The 18,598-nt window shown below is 45.6% G+C and overlaps 1 protein-coding gene across 3 annotated transcripts in view; it reads right to left on the bottom strand.

Moving 5' to 3' along the window:
• ABCG1 (ATP binding cassette subfamily G member 1) overlaps nucleotides 1-16,921 on the bottom strand; it is a 55,426-nt gene extending 38,505 nt beyond the window's left edge. For 2 of the 3 annotated variants that reach the window (XM_075711925.1, XM_075711932.1), the window contains exons 1-2: nucleotides 16,880-16,921; nucleotides 13,623-13,866 (exon numbers count right to left, since the gene is read on the bottom strand). In XM_075711925.1, coding sequence (XP_075568040.1) covers nucleotides 13,623-13,866; nucleotides 16,880-16,921 — 286 coding nt within the window. Of the gene's footprint in view, nucleotides 1-2,625; nucleotides 2,668-13,622; nucleotides 13,867-16,879 lie in introns of all 3 variants that reach the window. The other variant, XM_075711919.1, reaches the window with a different exon arrangement.
• Nucleotides 16,922-18,598: the final 1,677 nt, after the last annotated feature.

Here is an 18,598-nt window from a genome sequence, read left to right as displayed (position 1 = left end):
GCACTCTGAAAAGGGGGCCTCTGATGCTTTGAGACGTGCCTATACTGGATGATGTCTGCTGACACATTTCCACCACCGTATAAACATGCCTTGCACGCTCTCATTTGTAATGCTGAATATCTGGACAGGAGTTGGAATCCAAGTCAGGACAAGCTTTCCTAGGTTAAAACTGTGGGTGATGGGAGGGAGTGGGAAAAAGATGGCCTTTGCTTTATTACCCTGGTAGTCAAAAGTCTAGTTTGGCCCGAACAGCATATTGGTTGACATTCAACACTGACATTTTACATGAACTGCATCAGCTTCTGTATTTTCTAGAATGCAGTTTTAGCAGAAAACCATACCAATGAGTGAAAAAGTGTCTTTTAGGTATTAGGCCATACTCTTGCTTCAGCAAGCTTTATTCATTTCAGTTAATTTATATCAGGGATGAATTTGGTCCAAAATGTTCTATCACAAGACAACACTCCTGGCAGACTGTCGATACCTGTTCCTTGGGTAAACTCTTTTCATTATGCCACTGCGGTGATTTCAAGGTTTGTTTGGCCCTGTACTTTTAAAGCAGTATCAGATGAACATCTGAGATGACTTGTAAGTTGGCTTTGAAGTTAGTTTTACTTATTGCAGAATATGTGTCGCTTTTTGCCCCAACTCACTTTGCTTGGGGAGTTTATTTTTACTACCTGTCAACAAGAATCAAATGCTGAGTGTTGAAATGCCACAGCCATGCTATGTATGGGAAGGCCTGCTTTGTTTCTAGTTATTTGTTTGGTTTTATAATGTGTACACGGCGTATTTAGAGTATATGGGATTCAGAAGATTGATTCTAATACTTCTGTTTGGAGGCTAAAGAGTAAATATGTTAAGTGTTATTACGCATATTTTGAGATTTCATCTTTCTTTTGGTATACCCAAGTGTCATACTATTACTGGACAAGACACAATTGTTCTCTAGGAACACCTAGTCTTACAGTAATCCCTGGGTTCATGGACTCATGACTATTTCAGGTAATGTATTTCTCCTTGAAGTTAACATCGTCTTTCTCCCGGACAAGAAATCAAATAGTCAGCCTTCTTCAGGACTGTCTGTCAAACTCCTCTGACTGTTTTTGATATAGCAGCTCACACACATAGTCATAACTCAGCCCTTAAGACAGCAGAACCTGATTTGTTATAACCACAACTGGCAGCAACTCGATTCCCTGTTCGCAGTTACTCACAACTTTCCTGAAACTTTCACATGTGAGGGTAAAAATGTGCCAGTGTGAGTACCACTTCAATGATGATTTACATCACAGGGAAACTTTCCATGAGCTTAAACAAGCAAGTGGCCAGCCACATTATTTAATTTTTACATAGAAAGCATAGAAAAATCAAATCAGCCAAGAAGGTCTAAAAGCGGTCTTTGCTCAGTTATGTGATAAAAGGCCAGTCCCACTGAGCACAGAGACTGAGTCGAGGCTCAGAGGACCAACCCTACTAACCTAGCCAGGGCAAACGCAGCCCCCTGAATCGGCCACTCTGAAGACGCTCAAAGTAAAAGGACAGGACCACTGCTCCTTGGAGGAAAGCCCACAAAGATGCGTCAACAGGGAAACCCTCTCCCTGGAATGCTGTGCAAGAGGGGGTGATGGCCTGCTGGGAAATAGGACTTACCATGTCATGCAGGGGGAAGAGAAGTTTGGGATGGTGTAAAACCAGCCATGGGGTGGCTATGGGAATTATGGAGAGTGAGAAATACTTATCATAGGACATTTAGGGGAATTGCCAAAGGCAGGGAAAGGGATGGATCAAGGGCTGAGGAGGAACAAGCCTGAAAAAAATAGATGGAAAAGGGGATTAAAGGGGCCAGACACATGTGAACAGGCAGCTGGTCAGTACCTGTGTCTGACCGAGCCCTGCCCCTGATCACCGCAGTCCAACCTGTACTCCTGCTAAACACTATTCCCAGCTATCTACCATCTGAATGCACCCTCTACTGTGAGCCCATGTGCATGAACACTAGTAAATATCGCAGTGGACTCACCAGTGAGTAGCAGAAGTTTGCGCGTCAGCCACTGGAGTGAGGGGTTGCAAACGTGAGGGCTTGTAGGTGTAGGTACCAACAACTGGAGGGGACCGGAACCTGGGCCGGTGACTGGATTGACAGTGTGTCCAAAACCCCCAGTGGAGAAACCTGCCTTGTGTGAGTGTGCAACCCACCAGCAGCCAGCGGGGAGGAACAGCAGGGAGCCATCGGTGGTGGTCAGGCTTGCACAAGTGCTGTCTGTGTTTCGGTGGGTGCTGTAAAGGCACTTCTGTCCTTGTGCTGGTCCGTATGGCTGGCTGAGTGCATTGCATGTATGGACACGTGCATGCCTATTGGGAATACATGGCCTGCCTCGTTACTAAGTACAGAACCAAGGCTGCCACGTACCAGTTGGGCTGGGGCAGGAGGAATGCCCTTGGGTCCTGAAGCCCTACCAGATTCAGCTACTGCCAAAAGTCTTGTTTTACAATCACCACAATTAGAAACTCTTGTAAACTTCTCGTGAAGAACTCACAGTTCTGATTATAAAACAGATCTGACCCAACTGGTTTTCAGAAAGATCTCTGATCCAGCATCTGCACGCTTAATTATTTATTTACTGTCAATTTGCTCCTCTGGGGCAAATTCTTCTTCAAGTAATTCTCCAAGACTCAGTGTCAAAACCAAAACCCAAGAGAATAACTTCTCATGGCCAGCTGTGCACAGATGCACCCCTCCACATTTTTCCTTGTCTTTCTGACTCTCACATTTCTCTGGTGGCAGCATATGACCTTCACCTCTCCAAGTGAAGAGGAAGAGGAACTCAGCCCCAGACAGCCACCCACAGGCTTCAGCTTTATGAGCCTCAAATAGTTATTTTAGACAGTCGGGCCTCAATATTCATAGTCAATAAGCTGGCTGAAGCTCGTGGCTTTTTGACTCAGAGAAAATAACTGCCCTTCCTCTAATAGCAAATATTCACCTTCAGTCCCCTTTCTTTTAATTGTGTACTCATTTACCAATTCTAGCCTTGTCATGCTGGTGCTATTAGAGTGTTTAATTTCTGAAGCACTTGAGGTAATAATTGGATCATGTCTTTAAAAAAATTATACTAGCCATGCTCTGTCGGTGCAGCCTCATCCACTTGACTGCTTCCACAAGCACAAAACAGATGCAACAGGGCAGAATTTAACTCTACTGCTTAATAACAGGATTAAAACCTTCAGATTTTTTTTTTCTTCAAACTTCATATTAACTAGGTGCCTCACTTCATTTGAAATTCCTTTCTTCTCTTGTCTGGCATAAAAGCCTACCCTCTGAAGATCAACAAGAGAGAGAGCAGAGGTCTCATTCTCATTTACCCAGGAACCTGACCACTGCATGTTTCATCTTCTCCTCTCTCCTGTAGCAGAAATACTGAAATTATAAACATTTGTTATTATTCTAAACATGCAAAGCAGGAAGAAATATGATTCTTAAACAAAAGATGTAGGCTGTAGATACTAGATGAGAGGCAGATGGTAAATTATCTTGTAAAGCCAAGGTCTCTTCCATTTATTTTTCTTTGGAACAGATACATAACAAAAAAAGAACAAACAAACAAGCAGTTAACTCAGTCTGACTACCATGTAATTCCACGTACTTCTTTCTGATAAGAATTTGGACGGCTTCATCCCTATCCTCTCTGAAGAGAATTAAGTCTTCAGAGTGCATCTGTTTCTCCCTCTGAAATCAGCGAAGTCTAAATGAACTGTAAATGAGAATACAAGCCTAACAGCGGCAAGAAAGTCCAATCAGAAAACCCAGTTACAATTGTAAAGGTTCCTCCAGCGTGACTCAAGACATATTGCAGCATGCATCTCCAGCCACACCATTTCCTAGATAGAATTATTTTGTCCTCATTCCAGAGACGCTTACACAGCACTAGTCCTTCTGTATTTTACACTACCACTTACATTCTGTATCAAATATTCATTCTAAAGTCTTCTCTTCTAAGAGACAAAGTATCCAAAGGCCAAATTAAACACAAAGGTCTGCACTAAAGTACATAATTCACAAGGGAGCCATTTTCAAATATCTGAATCATCATCAACGGGATATTTCAACAGGCCTCCTGATAATTATTTCAGGAACTAATGAAATATACAAGAACATCTACTTGTAGGAAGCTTTTGAGATTCAAACAGTTACTGAAAACAACCAAAATTGCTTGGCCTTCTATGCATGTGCTGTGACCCTTTTCCATCACACTTAACATTTTGTTTCAGGGATGAACACGTTAAAGAATTGGTTGAAAGGGGCAGTAATTCTTCCACACATATTTTATTATACCATAAATTCTCTTCATGTATTTGTAAGTCGGTGAAAAAGTGACTATATGTGGATGGATTTGAGGACCCTCAGTCTTTCCATTCCCTAATTAACATAGGCTTTGATATCAAGAAGATGCCTGCTACAGCTTGGTCATGGGCTTGATGAGGAGGACTCTGCCAGTCCTAGGCACTAAAGCTGTGCTTGCAAATTACCTTCATACTAGAGAACTACATTTTCCACATGGTACAGTCTAAGTAAGGGCTGGTGGTTTTGCCGTCCTCTATACCAATGGTGTTAAAAATTGCTAGCTTCTAGGTTCAAAGCCAGCACAGCTTTGAACCACTAACATCTCAGCTTGTTACTGTCCCAATGGTTTTGATAAAGAAAAAAGACAGATCTTGTGCAGAAGTCTCCGATACAAAATTTGGTAATATAAATTGCATGTGATGTCTTTTGGAAGTAATACCTAAAAAAAGAGGGCCATTTTGTCATCTTACACGGATGTCATGTTTCAACAAGGTCTTTTATTAAAGGTCTTAAATAAATGGATCTGACAAGAAGGTAGATGGCCAGTTCTCAATAAATATGAAAGCAGATAAAGCAACAGGGAAGAAAAGAGTAGGTGTCAGTGGTCAATCAATGAAGAAAGCTTACCCCTGAGTCTCAGGGAATCTTTATTGGACTATGTGCTGTTCACCTTACTCCTGAATGGTTTGAAAAAGAAGGCAAAGAGCAAGGTGACAGTATGAACACCAAAAGCCTCCTTAGCTTCAGAGAGCAAGTGAATGATTTACAAAAGAACAATCCATTGAGAGCTAGTAAACACAAAGATACTACACCTAGTTCAGGAAACCTCTGACCTGCAAGCTGCAAGAACCCAGGGAAACACTACGACATGCTTGCCTGCACTTGAACTCTTCCCCAAACATTGAGCTCTACCTGCTGTCAGAGAAGGGACACCAGGCCAGGTGGACCTTCTCCAACTTCGTGTAATGGCAAGGTGACCTACAATCCCAGCTTACTTTTGCCAAAAAACTCAGTCTTATGTTAAACATATATCCTTACGCACCTCAAGAGTGCAAGTGGCAGAGGTTCTGGGGATAAGGTATGGCCTTTTTGGCTAATGCATTTAGGTTTTGCCTCAAGGACATTCATCTTGAGACTGAACACCCACCCTTCAGTTTGCAATGCTTCAATTTTAAATCCATATGAGTTCATTCCTGTGTGCTTAAATATCATGTAAATTTTGCTGGGATTCTCCTTGCGTGTTGTTTGGAGTAAGTCTTGAGATGTTAATTTTAATAGTAAGACCAAACACTGTTTTCTAATAGAGGACAAAAGGTAGCCATCAGTTTAACGGGACAGCTGTGAATTATAATGCAGTTGAGTATTCCTTGTGAGGGTCTGCCACATTTTGGGTAGTATCGCATTCCCTGAACTCTGTCTTCCCAAAGCCAGCCAGTCTACCTACAAGAACAATGCTACAGGGAAGTGTGAAGCAATTGATTTCTTAAAGAATACAGAGCTGAACTCTGAGATACTAAATCCCCTGAGAACAAAAGACCTGCTTCAGTAAGCAGGTAAGTTTAGACCCCACGGGCTTCCAGAAGGCACCTTCCAAAATGACATGTAAATACACAAGTAAAAATGGACTCTTAACAGCATTTTTACTCTTGAGCTAGCTTCTATTCTTGGTTGTTTTTGTGATTTCTCTTTCCTTTTACTGAGGCTATGAAGAACCCTCATCAACCATCTGATGGCTGAAACCTTCAATTGCAAAATGACTCTTGCTTCATCTTCCTTCAGACTTCAGATGTATCTTCAGACTATGGATTGGATTCTACTTTGAAATGTGAAAAAAGTACACCCATAGGATGGTGCATGCTGTCTCTACCTCCTCAACACCTCGAGCAAGACATGACTGCGTACGGGCAGAGGACAGCAAAGCATTTCATCAAATCCCACTCAGTGTACAGAAAGTTGTAGTGGGGGGCTGTCAAGGTGAGTTACAGCCAGCCCCCAACACATGCTTACTGTGAGATGGAAACAGCGGAGACCATAGCTCAAACTCCCAACAACTCATCGTCACCATTGCCATCACCACTTCCCTGGCATATAAATTCTGAAATGTTTTAATTGGTATCTCTCTAAAACTTCCTTCCTCGGCCACAGGTTTTCACAACAGCAACCAATAAAATTTATTGTATTAAAACATTAGCTAGAATGAAAAAGGTCATTTTAGTGTTTAGTTTTAATGAACAATACAGCAAAGAGAAAGAAGAAAAATACGTTCTACTCACACAAAGACTCAGTGACCAAAACTCACTGAGTCAAACTCAGACACATTTCCAAAAAAAAGCTCCAGGTACAAAAAAAACCCCAAACCAAACCCACAGCAACAACAATTGGTTCCGCATGGAGGAAAATAAGGAATGCTACAGTAAGGTCATATGCAGCTGGGAAACAGTAGAAGGATCAGACAAAGGGGCTGACCAAGACTTGTCCCTAGTAACCTCTATTTTATACAACCCATGCAAGAGGATGCTAGGAAAAGTTATATATCACTTAATAATAATGCTGTGAACTATCCCAGTAACAGTGACTACTCAGTATATTTTTACCATCTTGAGACAGCTTAAGTGTTAAAAGAAAAACTGCATGGATTTTATCAAGGTTGAAACATGCATTTAGAAATCATCTGCTAAAAACCATGTTTCATTTTCATTATTTTCACTAACATTTTAAGCCACTGAAAAAGAATCCACTAAATATTTGCCAGAAGAGCTTTTTACTAGTATCACAGCTCATTTCAACCAGCTTAACTTGTTTATTCTTTCTAACATATGGATCTTAATTTGCATACATCCTGCTCTCTGAGATGAAAACACGCTCTCAGACAAAGCAGGCAAAAATGGATGAAAACAATACAACCCATCTGTCAGATAAAGGCTGGGGGGGGGGGGGGGGGGGGGGGGGCGGGAACCACCCCTCCGAAAAACCAAACCCTCTCTCAGAAAGTGGGTTTTGCTCTTTACTGTTCTGCATCTTTTCCTCCCATCTTAGCAACAGCGCCCGGAGCAGCCAACCAGGGCCCGGGCGGCGGGGCGAGAGCATCGCGGCCGGGTTACTGCCGTGCATCGCCCGCCAGTAACCGCGCCGGGCGAGACCCAGCCCGTGCATGCGGCACCTCTACCGCAGTGCACCTGCCGGCGATGAGGACAGGCTTTTTCCGACTCCTCCAGCAAGGATTAGCAAATAATTTAGGGCAAATCCTCCCCTCCTCGCCCCCCCTTCCCCTTTTTCATTTGGGTCTTCAGATATCTCCCGGGGGGGTGGGGGGGTGAAATCTTTTAAACGAAGTCACAGAAAGGATGCAGCAAAAAAAGCCTAACTAAATAAAACAAAACAGGTCTTTCCAAGTGCACGTACCAGAACTAATTCCTAACAGAGCACCAAAGCAAATCAGTGAAACCCAGCCTGTTTAAATCTCTGCTGATGATTTGACGGTGGGTTAAGTTTCCATCTTACGCGGAGATCAGTATTAACATAATCTACAGACCTCGTCACTGAAATGTAGGTATCTAGCTGTTCTGATGACACTATCTCGGATTGTCACGGCCACTCTTCGCGTTTCACGAATATCAAGCAACCTGCCAAAGACTCCGTGTTTCCCCATCCGACACGACAGAGCCATCCAGAGTAAGTACAGTCCTTCATTCCCCTCCTTCCACTCCTGCCGTTTAATGTGCTGAATCTCAAAGCTACAAAGCAACAACCTTGTGAGAAAAGACAGCACCTCTCTGGCCGACTGTTTCGACAGGGTCTGAGCCATTAGAACAAACCCAAAATAACAGAAATACCACATTTTCTGCTGAGCACAAATTTCTGTATTGCTACTAAACCACCCCATAAAAATACCCGGCCACATCTTGACTGGCTGGAGCCCATTCCCTCAGAGGTTACTAAAGACCAAATCCTACCAGAACTTACACTCGAACGCAGCACAAATGAGTCATTACAGTCCTAAAAATAACAACAGAGAAATTTCCAATGAAAATGTTGCCTAATTAACCATGATACTGACAAGTATGCGAAAAAAAAAAGTAATCCCTGAGCTGTTGTGGAGTTCTGAAAGTCAATTTATTACTACTTTCTTCCTGGATGCCCTGAAGTTATGTAGGAACAATATTTCCATTTCCATCCCACATTATAACAGAAACACCTAGAAACAACAGGACAAAAGTCCTCTGCCAGAATGTATGTATCTTTTCAAAGTAAAGCTGAATTAATTTGACCAAGACAGAAGGCTCCAAAGTACTTTTCATGCCCTCATTGGGCATTTGGGACTATCCGCAATTTCATCCCCAAACCACTCATTCTGTTCAGATTACTTTATGGCATTTTTTAAAAAAATGGCAGAAAGCTAAGGCATGGACTTTTCTCTGAAATCCTCTTGCAAACAGTTTTCAGGCAGTCCTAGAATTAAAACCTGTGCGTCTATAATTTTTCCATAAACTGGTAAAACCAATATATGTTTCTGTGGTTTGCATTTCAAACTGCAGTTTAAACAGACAGTTGAGAAGCCAAGATAAGATCTACTTTCAGATCTCTTTCTCATCCTTTAGATAAATGGCTTTGTGACAAGGCACTGAAATATTGGACACAGTTCGTTCTGAAGCTCTGTGGATCTTGCTCGTCTTCATTTAAGCCCATACTGGATCTAATGGAGGACTCTCCTCTCTTTCTCCCAAGCCAGCGGGCTCCCTCTTCCTAAAAGAAAGGAGAAGACATTCTTGGACTAAACAGCCCTATTACTTCTTTGTGTGCTGAAGTTTCCTTTTTCTGGCTTTGCCAGTTCATCTTAATCTTACAACACACTGCCTCTGCTCCAGCAGTCCTGCAGCTCTCTTACATGACTTGCTGACCACAGGAGACCCCTGGCACATGCTTGAACAAATGCAGGATTCAAAGATCCAGACACATTTTTGGTTCTGGAAGACCCTTACCCTCCCAAGATCTGGATTTAGTCACTTACCAATCTCCTTCCTTCAAAACTGAAGAAATAGTTGATTCTACCAGTTGACTAATTCCCTAAAGCTTTATGGGGAAAATGCCAAAGTCATCTGACACATTCTGAAACTTTTACCTCTGTAACCTTTTCCAAATTCCCATATTGGTAAGCACTCCTACTGAATGGAATGGGTCAGATACAGCTTCTTTCTTCAAGGACTCACCTACCAGATTCCTTCCCTGTTAATACCACTGACTTCAAGAGAAAGTACACCATGAATGAATCAGGTCCAGAGTCATACCAGTCTTTGCAATGAATTTGATAAAACCTCATTAAAATGAGTAGAACAGCATTTATCACACAAATCTGAGAATGAAAATGCCCTTCTTTATTTTTAAAGAGAAAATGAGATTTAATAGATAAATTAGGCATTTTAAGGCTGAGACACAAATCAGTGAAAAATTCTAATTTGAAGTCTACGATGGCTTATTTAGCTTCTTTGTTGTTGACAAGCAATGCAAATTCACGTTTCTTTGTGCTTTTAATAAAAAGTAAATGATGTTACATACCATGAGTTTCATGGTCTGAACAATACAGCTAAGTACAGAACACAATGGCAGCATTACTAATTATTCCTCCTTTTGTTAATTTAGAGCCTAACCTTAACATTACTTTACAAAACCATTTTTACTGAAGCAAGTACATTTTTTTGTTGTTGCCTTTTAGTTGAATTCCTCTCCAACATGCTGGCACAAATTGTCTTTGCAAGGAAACTATACTTCTCCCTTTGTGATCCAACACTCATGAAAGGTTTTAACTAATTCATTACAGTCATGGAGAAAGATGTAGAAATAGCAGAATTTCTTTCCAAGCTCTGTTTCAGAATAGAAACACCATTAATTTAAAAGGCACATTTTCATAACAGCATCCCTTATCGCTTATTGCCACGACCAGCATCCAAGAACAGTGTGAACTGACAGACATCTCCCATTTTATATTTTTTTTTCAGCTTGTGCATACAAGTGTACTGTTTTTTAATAATCAGTTGCATTTCCTACACTGGACTTTGTCCCTTCAGGAATGTGTTTTCTGCTACTCTCCTCACAAAAAAGTAAATTTAAAAATTGCACATCATGGCAATGACAGATCCTTTTAGCACAGGGAACCCACAAGGAGTGTAGAGCTAAAACATCCACCAGTGTTTCAAGGCACAATATTGCCCTTTCGTTGAGCAGAGACAGATTAAAACCCATTGCAAAGTCCCAGTTTCCCACTGGAGGAGAAACCAGCAAAAGGCATTCAGAATAGTTTTACGTGTGGTCCTTACGTTCGAGACAACTCAGACAATTCAGTTTTCTATTTCTCTAATGGAAAACCTTTTCTATTAAAACCAATACACTGGGTCATCCCTGGCATAGGGAACATGGCTGGGAGGAAAGTTTCTTATAGAAGGTTTCTATAATCTGGCTAGCAGTTCACGGAATCATGGAAGCGTTGCTTGGAAGGGACCTTTGGAGGTCGCCTAAGTCCAGCGTTCTGCTCAAAGCAAGACAACCACCAACACAAGATCAGGTCAGCTGTGGCTCTGCCCAGCCACGTTTTCTACACCCCCTGGCATGGAGAAAGCAGACCGTCGCTGGGTGACCTGTCCCAGTGCTGCACCAACCTGCTGGTGAACTGATATTTCCTAACGTCCGCCGTAAGCCACCCAAACTGCAACATAAGGCCATTGGCTCTTGTATATCAGCTGGCACTACTGACAGGAGTTTGGTTCTGCTGTCTTTGTAACTGCCCTCTAGGTAGTTGGACGCCAGAATGAGATCATCTCCCAGCCTCCCCTTCACTAGACCGAACAAGCCCAGCTTCCTCAGCCTCTCTTCCTAAGTCCCCTGACCAATTTTTTAACCCTCTGATAGACCCCTTCCAGCTTCCCAGTATCTCTGTTGATCTGGAGGGCCCAAAACTGGACACAGCATTCCAGTTGTGCTCTCACCAATGTTGAGAAGGATAATAGCTTGCCTCCATCTGGCCAGGTCCTCCAAAGGTAGCTTATTACGCGGTTTACCTTACTTGCAGTGAGAGTACACTTTGGCTCACATTCAGCTTGGCATCGACTGTAAACCCCCCAAGCCTTCTTCAGATCCTTGGCTAGCAGAAGAGTGCCAAGACCTGCTGGCAGACAGCATGCCTCACAGCCACTCAGAGGCTGTCCTTAGTGGTCCGAGGAAAGACATACGGTGCAAGACCAGGTGAGGAGGGGAGAATATGAACTCCTACTCACAGACAGCCAGAAAACTTTAACCTCCTCTTTCAAATCTTAATGACACAGTCATAGCCAGCCATGCCCTAGAGCTAAATACCACAACCAGTCCTTTCCAGCAGCAGGACATTTTCTCAGGATGCACCATTTTATTCAAGCCAAGTCACCCAGACATGCCAGCAAATGTGGACAGAGGTTTTTGGTCTGGAACCCCTCGATCATTTTTGGCCAATAAGAAAGAGAGCCAGTTAAAAGCATCACGTTTTTAAATCTTACATGAGACACTTTGGCACAGTTCCATTTCTTGGGGGGAAAAAAGAACTTCAACGTTCGAGTTTGTTCTGATAAGATAAAGCACAGTTTTGAATGTACGAAAGTTGCTGCCAAACCAAGCTGTTCTCCTATGGACTGTATAGTTACATGCAGTTTTAATAATTAAAAGAAAGCAGTTGTGTGTACATACAGCTTTGATGTTGAAAACCCCATTAAAGCCTCAAGTTTGCACATCCTTCAACAAATGAATAACTGTATGCACAGGCTCTCCACATACAGTAGCACTTCCATGGCCATAGATTGAGGGTTTTTTCATACCACACATTTTTAGACTATTAAAAGCCTTGGCGTTGTGATAATGACACAATTTCCAGACAGCAGCAATGTACTTTGTGAAACAATTTCAAGTGGAACCTTTAAGCCAGTGGATTTACAGATTCAGAGCAAGTGCAGGTATCAAGTATGGCTCAGGTGAGCAGCTCATTGGCAGGGGCTTATCTCTTAAAAGAACTAAAGCACACAACCATACCAATTTACGTTACTAAGAGAGAATTCCTCAGGGAAGAGCAATTATGTCATTTAGTTCACAAAATTCTCCTGAAGATTTCAGTATTTTCTCTTGGGCTTACTTCTTTTCACTAGCAGGAATTTACTGCATGATCTATTTTTCCTTTCAGAGATAAGTAGTCACACACAGAGACAAAACCCAAAAACTCTCTAGGAAACACATGGCTACACAAAGCAGATGAAGGTATAAAAAGAACGAATGCCAAGCAGATGAAAAAGGACAGAGCCACCTTACGCCCACCTTTCAGAACTGGAATAGACCAAGAGCATATGAAGAAGAGAGCTGAATATGCCCTCCTTACTCCCATCAGTAAATCAGCACCAGCAGAATTGTCTCAGAGCGAGCTATAAGTGAAACGGGATTGTGAGAGGAAAGTGCTAACACTTCACTTCCTTGAGATGGATTCAGTATCTGTATCATTTTGGCGTGCCCTGTGTTGTAGGCTGTGAACTCTGTGCTGTGTATTATTAGCAAAGTAGCTAGCAAGAGCATCCTGGTCCTTGACTAAACCTCAGGATTCACTCCTAGCAATAGCCAGTGATTTCATCAGTGAAAAGAAATGGTAAGCTTAGAGAGACCCATCGTAGAACACCAAAAGACATGGATGGGCTGACATTCCTGTAGCTCACAGCATTTATTTCCAAAGAGAGTGTTTTAAGAGAATAATTTTTATCCTGATTTCAAATGCCTTCTGAAATTCTGAGATTCTTGCTGTTCTGAAAGAGCACTGAAAAAATAAGCGTTTCACAAAACAGCCAACCGCAAAAGTAAAAAAAGCATCCTCTTTCCCCCCACCTCCATCTCTACACTACGGCATGCTCTACCCACCCTCAACAATAAATTGTAGACATGCAAGATCACAGGACAGATATTTGGCAGCACAGCAATACTATATTTACTTCAGATACTTTAGAATTGGGAGGCAAAAATAAGCAGTTGTATGAACTACTGCATCTACAGTTTCTTGGAGTGCAAGGGGCCGTACACCCCACTGCATCAGGCTCTGGGAAAGTTCGCCAGTGCTGGCTGCGGGGTGGCGGGGTGGTGGGTATATCAAGAAGCCACGCAAAAAGCAACTGTGAAAACACACTCACTTTGCTTCGCCACCCGCAACAGACTCATTCCACCTATCATGACCACCCACATGGGCAACGATGTTTGTATGTTAGCCAAAACATTAAGTTTTCCTCACCTTTCTTCCTCCACCATGGCCCTTCTTGGATAGAGTATGACAGTTCTTTAAACTCAATATTCACAGCTGGTCTGCGGGGTAGGTAGGAGAAACGATGAGCTTCTGTCAGAGTATTGTCCACCTTTTTTAAATGTCCATTCATCAGTCGAACGTCTTGGTTATCTGTGCCATTTGAGACCACTTCATCCACCGAAACACACACTGACTTTGGCTCGGCCATGGTACAAGCAGTATTGCTGCCGTTCTAGAGGGAAAAAGTGGGAGAAAGGACAAAGTTCACAGACTTCTGTTTAGGAACACGTTTCAAAACCTTCTGCATTAGAAGAATTATTGTTCAAATAAGGCAAGAATCCAGCACAGTAATGCGGTGAAAGGGAAAAAAATAAAACAATCTTTTGTTTGTTCTGCCAGTGTCTTGACAGAAGAGGTAAAAGAGCTCTTGCACTTGCAGCACACAAAGGGCAGTTCCTTTAGCCCAAGTTTCCCCTCAAAGGGTATATACACAGCACATTAGTATCTTCAGAACAGAGTAGCTCTTGCATCAGATTAATACAACATTTATCAGTTCAGTTCCCATTGTATTTGGTTTCTCATGCACTCAAAGAATTTGGTTCTAGTTACTCTGATTCCAGGGCTGGTATTGGAACAGAGCTGAAGGAGGAAGGGAGCTAGCTGAACTGTTAATTTGTGTATGCATTTCAAACGACAACCACTCAGAAAGTCTAAGAGCTCTTATTCCTTTGGATCAGAATATACTTCTGTAAATGTGAAATTAACAAGTTATATTTATGCAAATTTTTAAATGTACTGTTTTGTGCCTTATTTGCTCCCGCACTCAATAGTTCTGGACATTTTGCAACCTGGAACAGTACAACTTCTTTCCTAGAGGTCTCTTAGGAAAGCACAGTGCTTTCCACCCAAAATCCTTGCACACTTTCCTTGTTTCACAGTGATCCCTAATGGAAATCTTATCAGCTACATAAACATTAAACCCTGCTCCAGTACTTGCACCGTTGACACTGTAAGGTCAATGCTTTACGCTTACAGCCATACCTCTTACTACGCTTTGCCCATCATAGCACTCAGTGCAATTCCACTTGGCATTTTTTGGACTGAATCTCTTTCCCCTCCTCTCCTGACGATGACAAAGGCCTGCCACCTGCCTTTCTCTTCTTTTTAATTATGCACACAAAATCTGAACTTTTTACATTCCTTTTACCTGCATGGGCACCTCGCACCAATATCAACAGGATGAGTATAAAGCCAGAAGTAAAACGCTCATGAATTTTCTTCAGCTAAACAGGATTTTGAACAGTTCAGAGGCCGTTCGTTGTCATCTGTCGTTTGGAGTACGTCATAAGCAGGGCCCAACATCTGCACAGTTGTCTATTAGAAAATTTAGTATTTTTAATGCAGATCTATATTGGAAAAGACTTCTGTAGCTGGCTTATGTGGTCAGCTTTCCACACTGCCACATCTGCCCAACAATCTACATGTCCCCAAAGGTATCGCTTGGGAAGCATATACACTGCACTACTTTTCAAGGCATCAGCATTGAATACCCCCAAACAAAGAGCTGTAGGTCATGCCACTGTCTCCCCCCTACTTGTCCTCCAACGCAACTAAGAAGTCACATTGCCTCCTTTTCACTGCACGGTTTTCACCCTATCACGGTTATTGGTCTTCCCATCTATGTTGTAAAAGCAGTGCTGCTCAGGTCAGCCACTTGTCATGAATGCTGATGAAGAACATTTGAAAAAAACAGTCCTACTATATAGCTAGCATCTTCAGGTTCTTCAAGCACAAGCTCCATGTTCTAGATGTAAAAATCAGCTCCACTTACCACATTTTCTCAAGAAAGCGATTTTAATCGTGCTCTCACCTTACTCAGAGGTATCCAGTAACACTTACTCCCAATTTTTTAAATAGTTGACTGTCATGGCATGTAATTTGAACATAACGAGAGTAATGCGAAACATCTTAGAACTGAACAATTAAAGTAGGGGAACCTCCCTCTTCCACAAAAACTAAAAGCGGGTGAGTTAACAACATTCTTTCCTGAATGTTTTCAAGGCTTACTTTGGCACTCATAAGCTGTTTGGTTCAGAAGAACCACTGAGCACTTTCACACGTCAGAGAGAATATCCAAAAACTAAGACTCAATGAGCAGGTCACCTTGAGTATTCAGGGGACAGTCAGAGCTTCTCCAGTTTAGATCGACTCAAAAGAGAAACATCCTTCGGGCAAGGTCCTTGTCTCTGCCTGCTTAATCATCTGGGAGTACGAAGCCAGAGACTTTTGTTCGTGGGACATTAAACAAACCATTTCAATCACCCAGCGGACTGAAAAGCCTGTTCTCAGCAGACGGTGACAGAGTCCTGCCAGCCCTCCGTCACACGCCTGCCTCCTCCGGGGCCCACCTGCTGCGGGCGAGGGTGTCCCCCGGGGGGACCACCTGGGATCCCCCCCCCCCCGAGGGCCCGGGGTGCTGGAAATGGCTCCCAGTCGCGGGATCGCCTCTGCTTGCGAAGCAGTGGGCAACTCCCGCGGCCGCGGCAGCCAGGGACTCACCGGCGCCCCGTGCTCCGAGCCGCCGCCCGAACCGCCCTCGCACGCCCGCCGACACCGCCGAACCCCGCTCCTCCGCTGACCCGCCGACGGGCGCCGGACCCGCAGAGCGCCGCGGTCTCAAAGGCTGCTCTCACGTCTTAGTTGGTTTCACGCCGCTCTATTTCCCGCACAGTTTTATCTCGCCCGTGAGGAGCCGGACTCCGCTCCCCGGCGCCCAGCGGGCAGGGCAGCAAACGCCCCCCCCCCCCCCCCCCCCCCCCGCTGAGAGCGGCGGGGGGGCTCCCGCAGCCCCTGCCCGCCCCGCGTCCCGCCTGCCCCCGCCGGCTCCCGCCCCTGTGCCGCTGGCCCCCGGTGTTATGCAAAGGCGACGGTCCCTCCGCAAATCTGTTTTGAAAAGGACGGGGCGCAGCGGCGCAGGGAGCATGCTCCGAGCAGCCGCTAATCCCCCGGCCTTAGCTACGGCCCAGAGGTAACCAGCGGTCAAGCCCCGCCGTCCCCTCCCGCAGCCCACCGCGGGCTGCCCCGCACCCGGCACCCCTCGGCCGGACGCAGCCCCGGCCCCGCCGCCCGGCCCCGGTTTCTCCTCAGGGAGAGCGGGCGGGCGCCCCGCGGAGCCCCCGCTCCGTCCCCCCGCACCGCGCCCGCCCCTCGCCGCGGGGAGGCCGGGCGGGCAGGGCGCGCCTTACCAAAGCGGTGCCCAGGGAGAAGGCCGCCATCAGACATGCCATGTGCCTCGCCGCACGGCCGGCTGCTGGCGGCGGCTCCCGCTCCGCCGGCGCCGTGCGGAGCCCTCGAGTGCCGCCTCTCCGCCCAGAGCGGCTGCGGGAGGCGGGCGGGCGGGCGGGCAGGGAGGGAGGGAGGGAGCTCCCGCCGCGCTGGGGCCGCCTCCGCCCGTGGCCGCCTCCGCCCCGGCCCGCCGCGGCAGGCACGGCCCCCCGAAGGAGCCGGCGGGACGGGGCCGGGGGGCCGGGGGGCCCCAGCCCGCAGGGCCGCCCCTCCGCCGTGGGGAGGCGTGGGCAGCCTGGCCCCGCTCTGGGCACCAGCCCGTCCCGCGGGCGGCCGTGGCTTTCCCTCTGCCGAAACCGGCGGCAGACGCTTCTCCGGGGGACCGGCCGCTGGTCGGGACGGCCCTGCGGAGAGGGGCCCGGCGTTGCCGCCGCACTCCTAACCGGCACAGCTTGAGGCCCGGCTTCCTCATGAGCTCCCGGGGGGGGGCCCGGGATGGCGTTCCCCGAGGAGACGGGGAATCGAAGCACCGTCTCTTTCTGCCTTGTGCCATCCCGCCCGCGTGAGGAGGAGATGGCTCCTCTGGCCCCGGGACTCACGCGCCATTGATTTAGAATCATAGCATCATTTAGGTTGGAAAAGACCTTCAAGATCATCCAGTCCAACCATTAACCTAACACTACCAAGTCCACCACTAAACCAATTCAGGGTAGAGTAGCACTTTCATGTTTCCTGGCTTGGTGGCTGGATTATTTTTTAATGAAAGTAAAAACTAGGAATCATTAAGGTTGGAAAGGATCTCTAATTTCTAAGCTGAGCAAGCCATTGTGGCTCAGAAATGGAGAGAAAGAAAGGTTGTCACTGGGTTTCCATCTTCCTTCGTTTTTTCCTCAAATCGAAGACCTGTATCAAATCGAAGGTCCTGCAAAGACGGAGCCTGAACCACACACTTGCCCACGAAGCGCAGTGGGTGGTGTTCACGTGCCGTTAGGGTTGCGTTGGCGCTGCTGACTTGAATCTAGATCCGTGACTAGGGTTTGAGTTAGATGCGTTAGCCATGCTACCTGGTGGCAGAAAGCTCTGCCCAACCAGTCCACCAAGAAGCCCGATGCTGGAAGACCCATCAACCACCTGAAGTGCCCCTGAAGCTACGTACCCTCCGGGCCTGTTTTTGGGGTGTGCTGAGGCTCCCTCTCGATTCCTCTGGAAGCAGCAGGAAGAAGGGTTAAATTGTAGCAGGGGTCTGAGAATTGGATTCAAAGTGTCTACGGACAGTTATGTACACAAGTCATAATCTGTGAGGAATCTTCTAACCAGGGAGCTTGCCATAACGCTTGGTGCTCACGTAGCATTGTACAGACACGGAGGTAATCTTCACAAAGCCCCTGGAAGGTAGGTAAGTATTTTATCCTTGCTGAGCTGTGGAGGGGTGTTTACCGCAGGCGGCACAGCGCTGCGGGGAGGGAACTGCTGCACAGAACATCTGCGCCGGGTCAGACGGGGGCCCGTCTACCGCAGTACCCTCCCTCCTGGCAGTGGCTGGGAGATGGATGCTCAGAGAAGAGCTTAAACACAGGGCTGGCTTGTATCAGATACCTCCCTGATACTCTCCCAGCCTACAGACATTTTTGGCTCAAGGACTTCCTGACTTAGTTGTCACTCCTGAATGTGCTAATAAC

The sequence above is a fragment of the Pelecanus crispus genome, chromosome 1, assembly GCF_030463565.1.
Source record: "Pelecanus crispus isolate bPelCri1 chromosome 1, bPelCri1.pri, whole genome shotgun sequence".
In the NCBI taxonomy this organism is placed as follows: Eukaryota; Metazoa; Chordata; class Aves; order Pelecaniformes; family Pelecanidae; genus Pelecanus; species Pelecanus crispus.
Note: the sequence above shows the minus strand (reverse complement) of the source record. Positions and strands in the feature narration are given on the sequence as shown.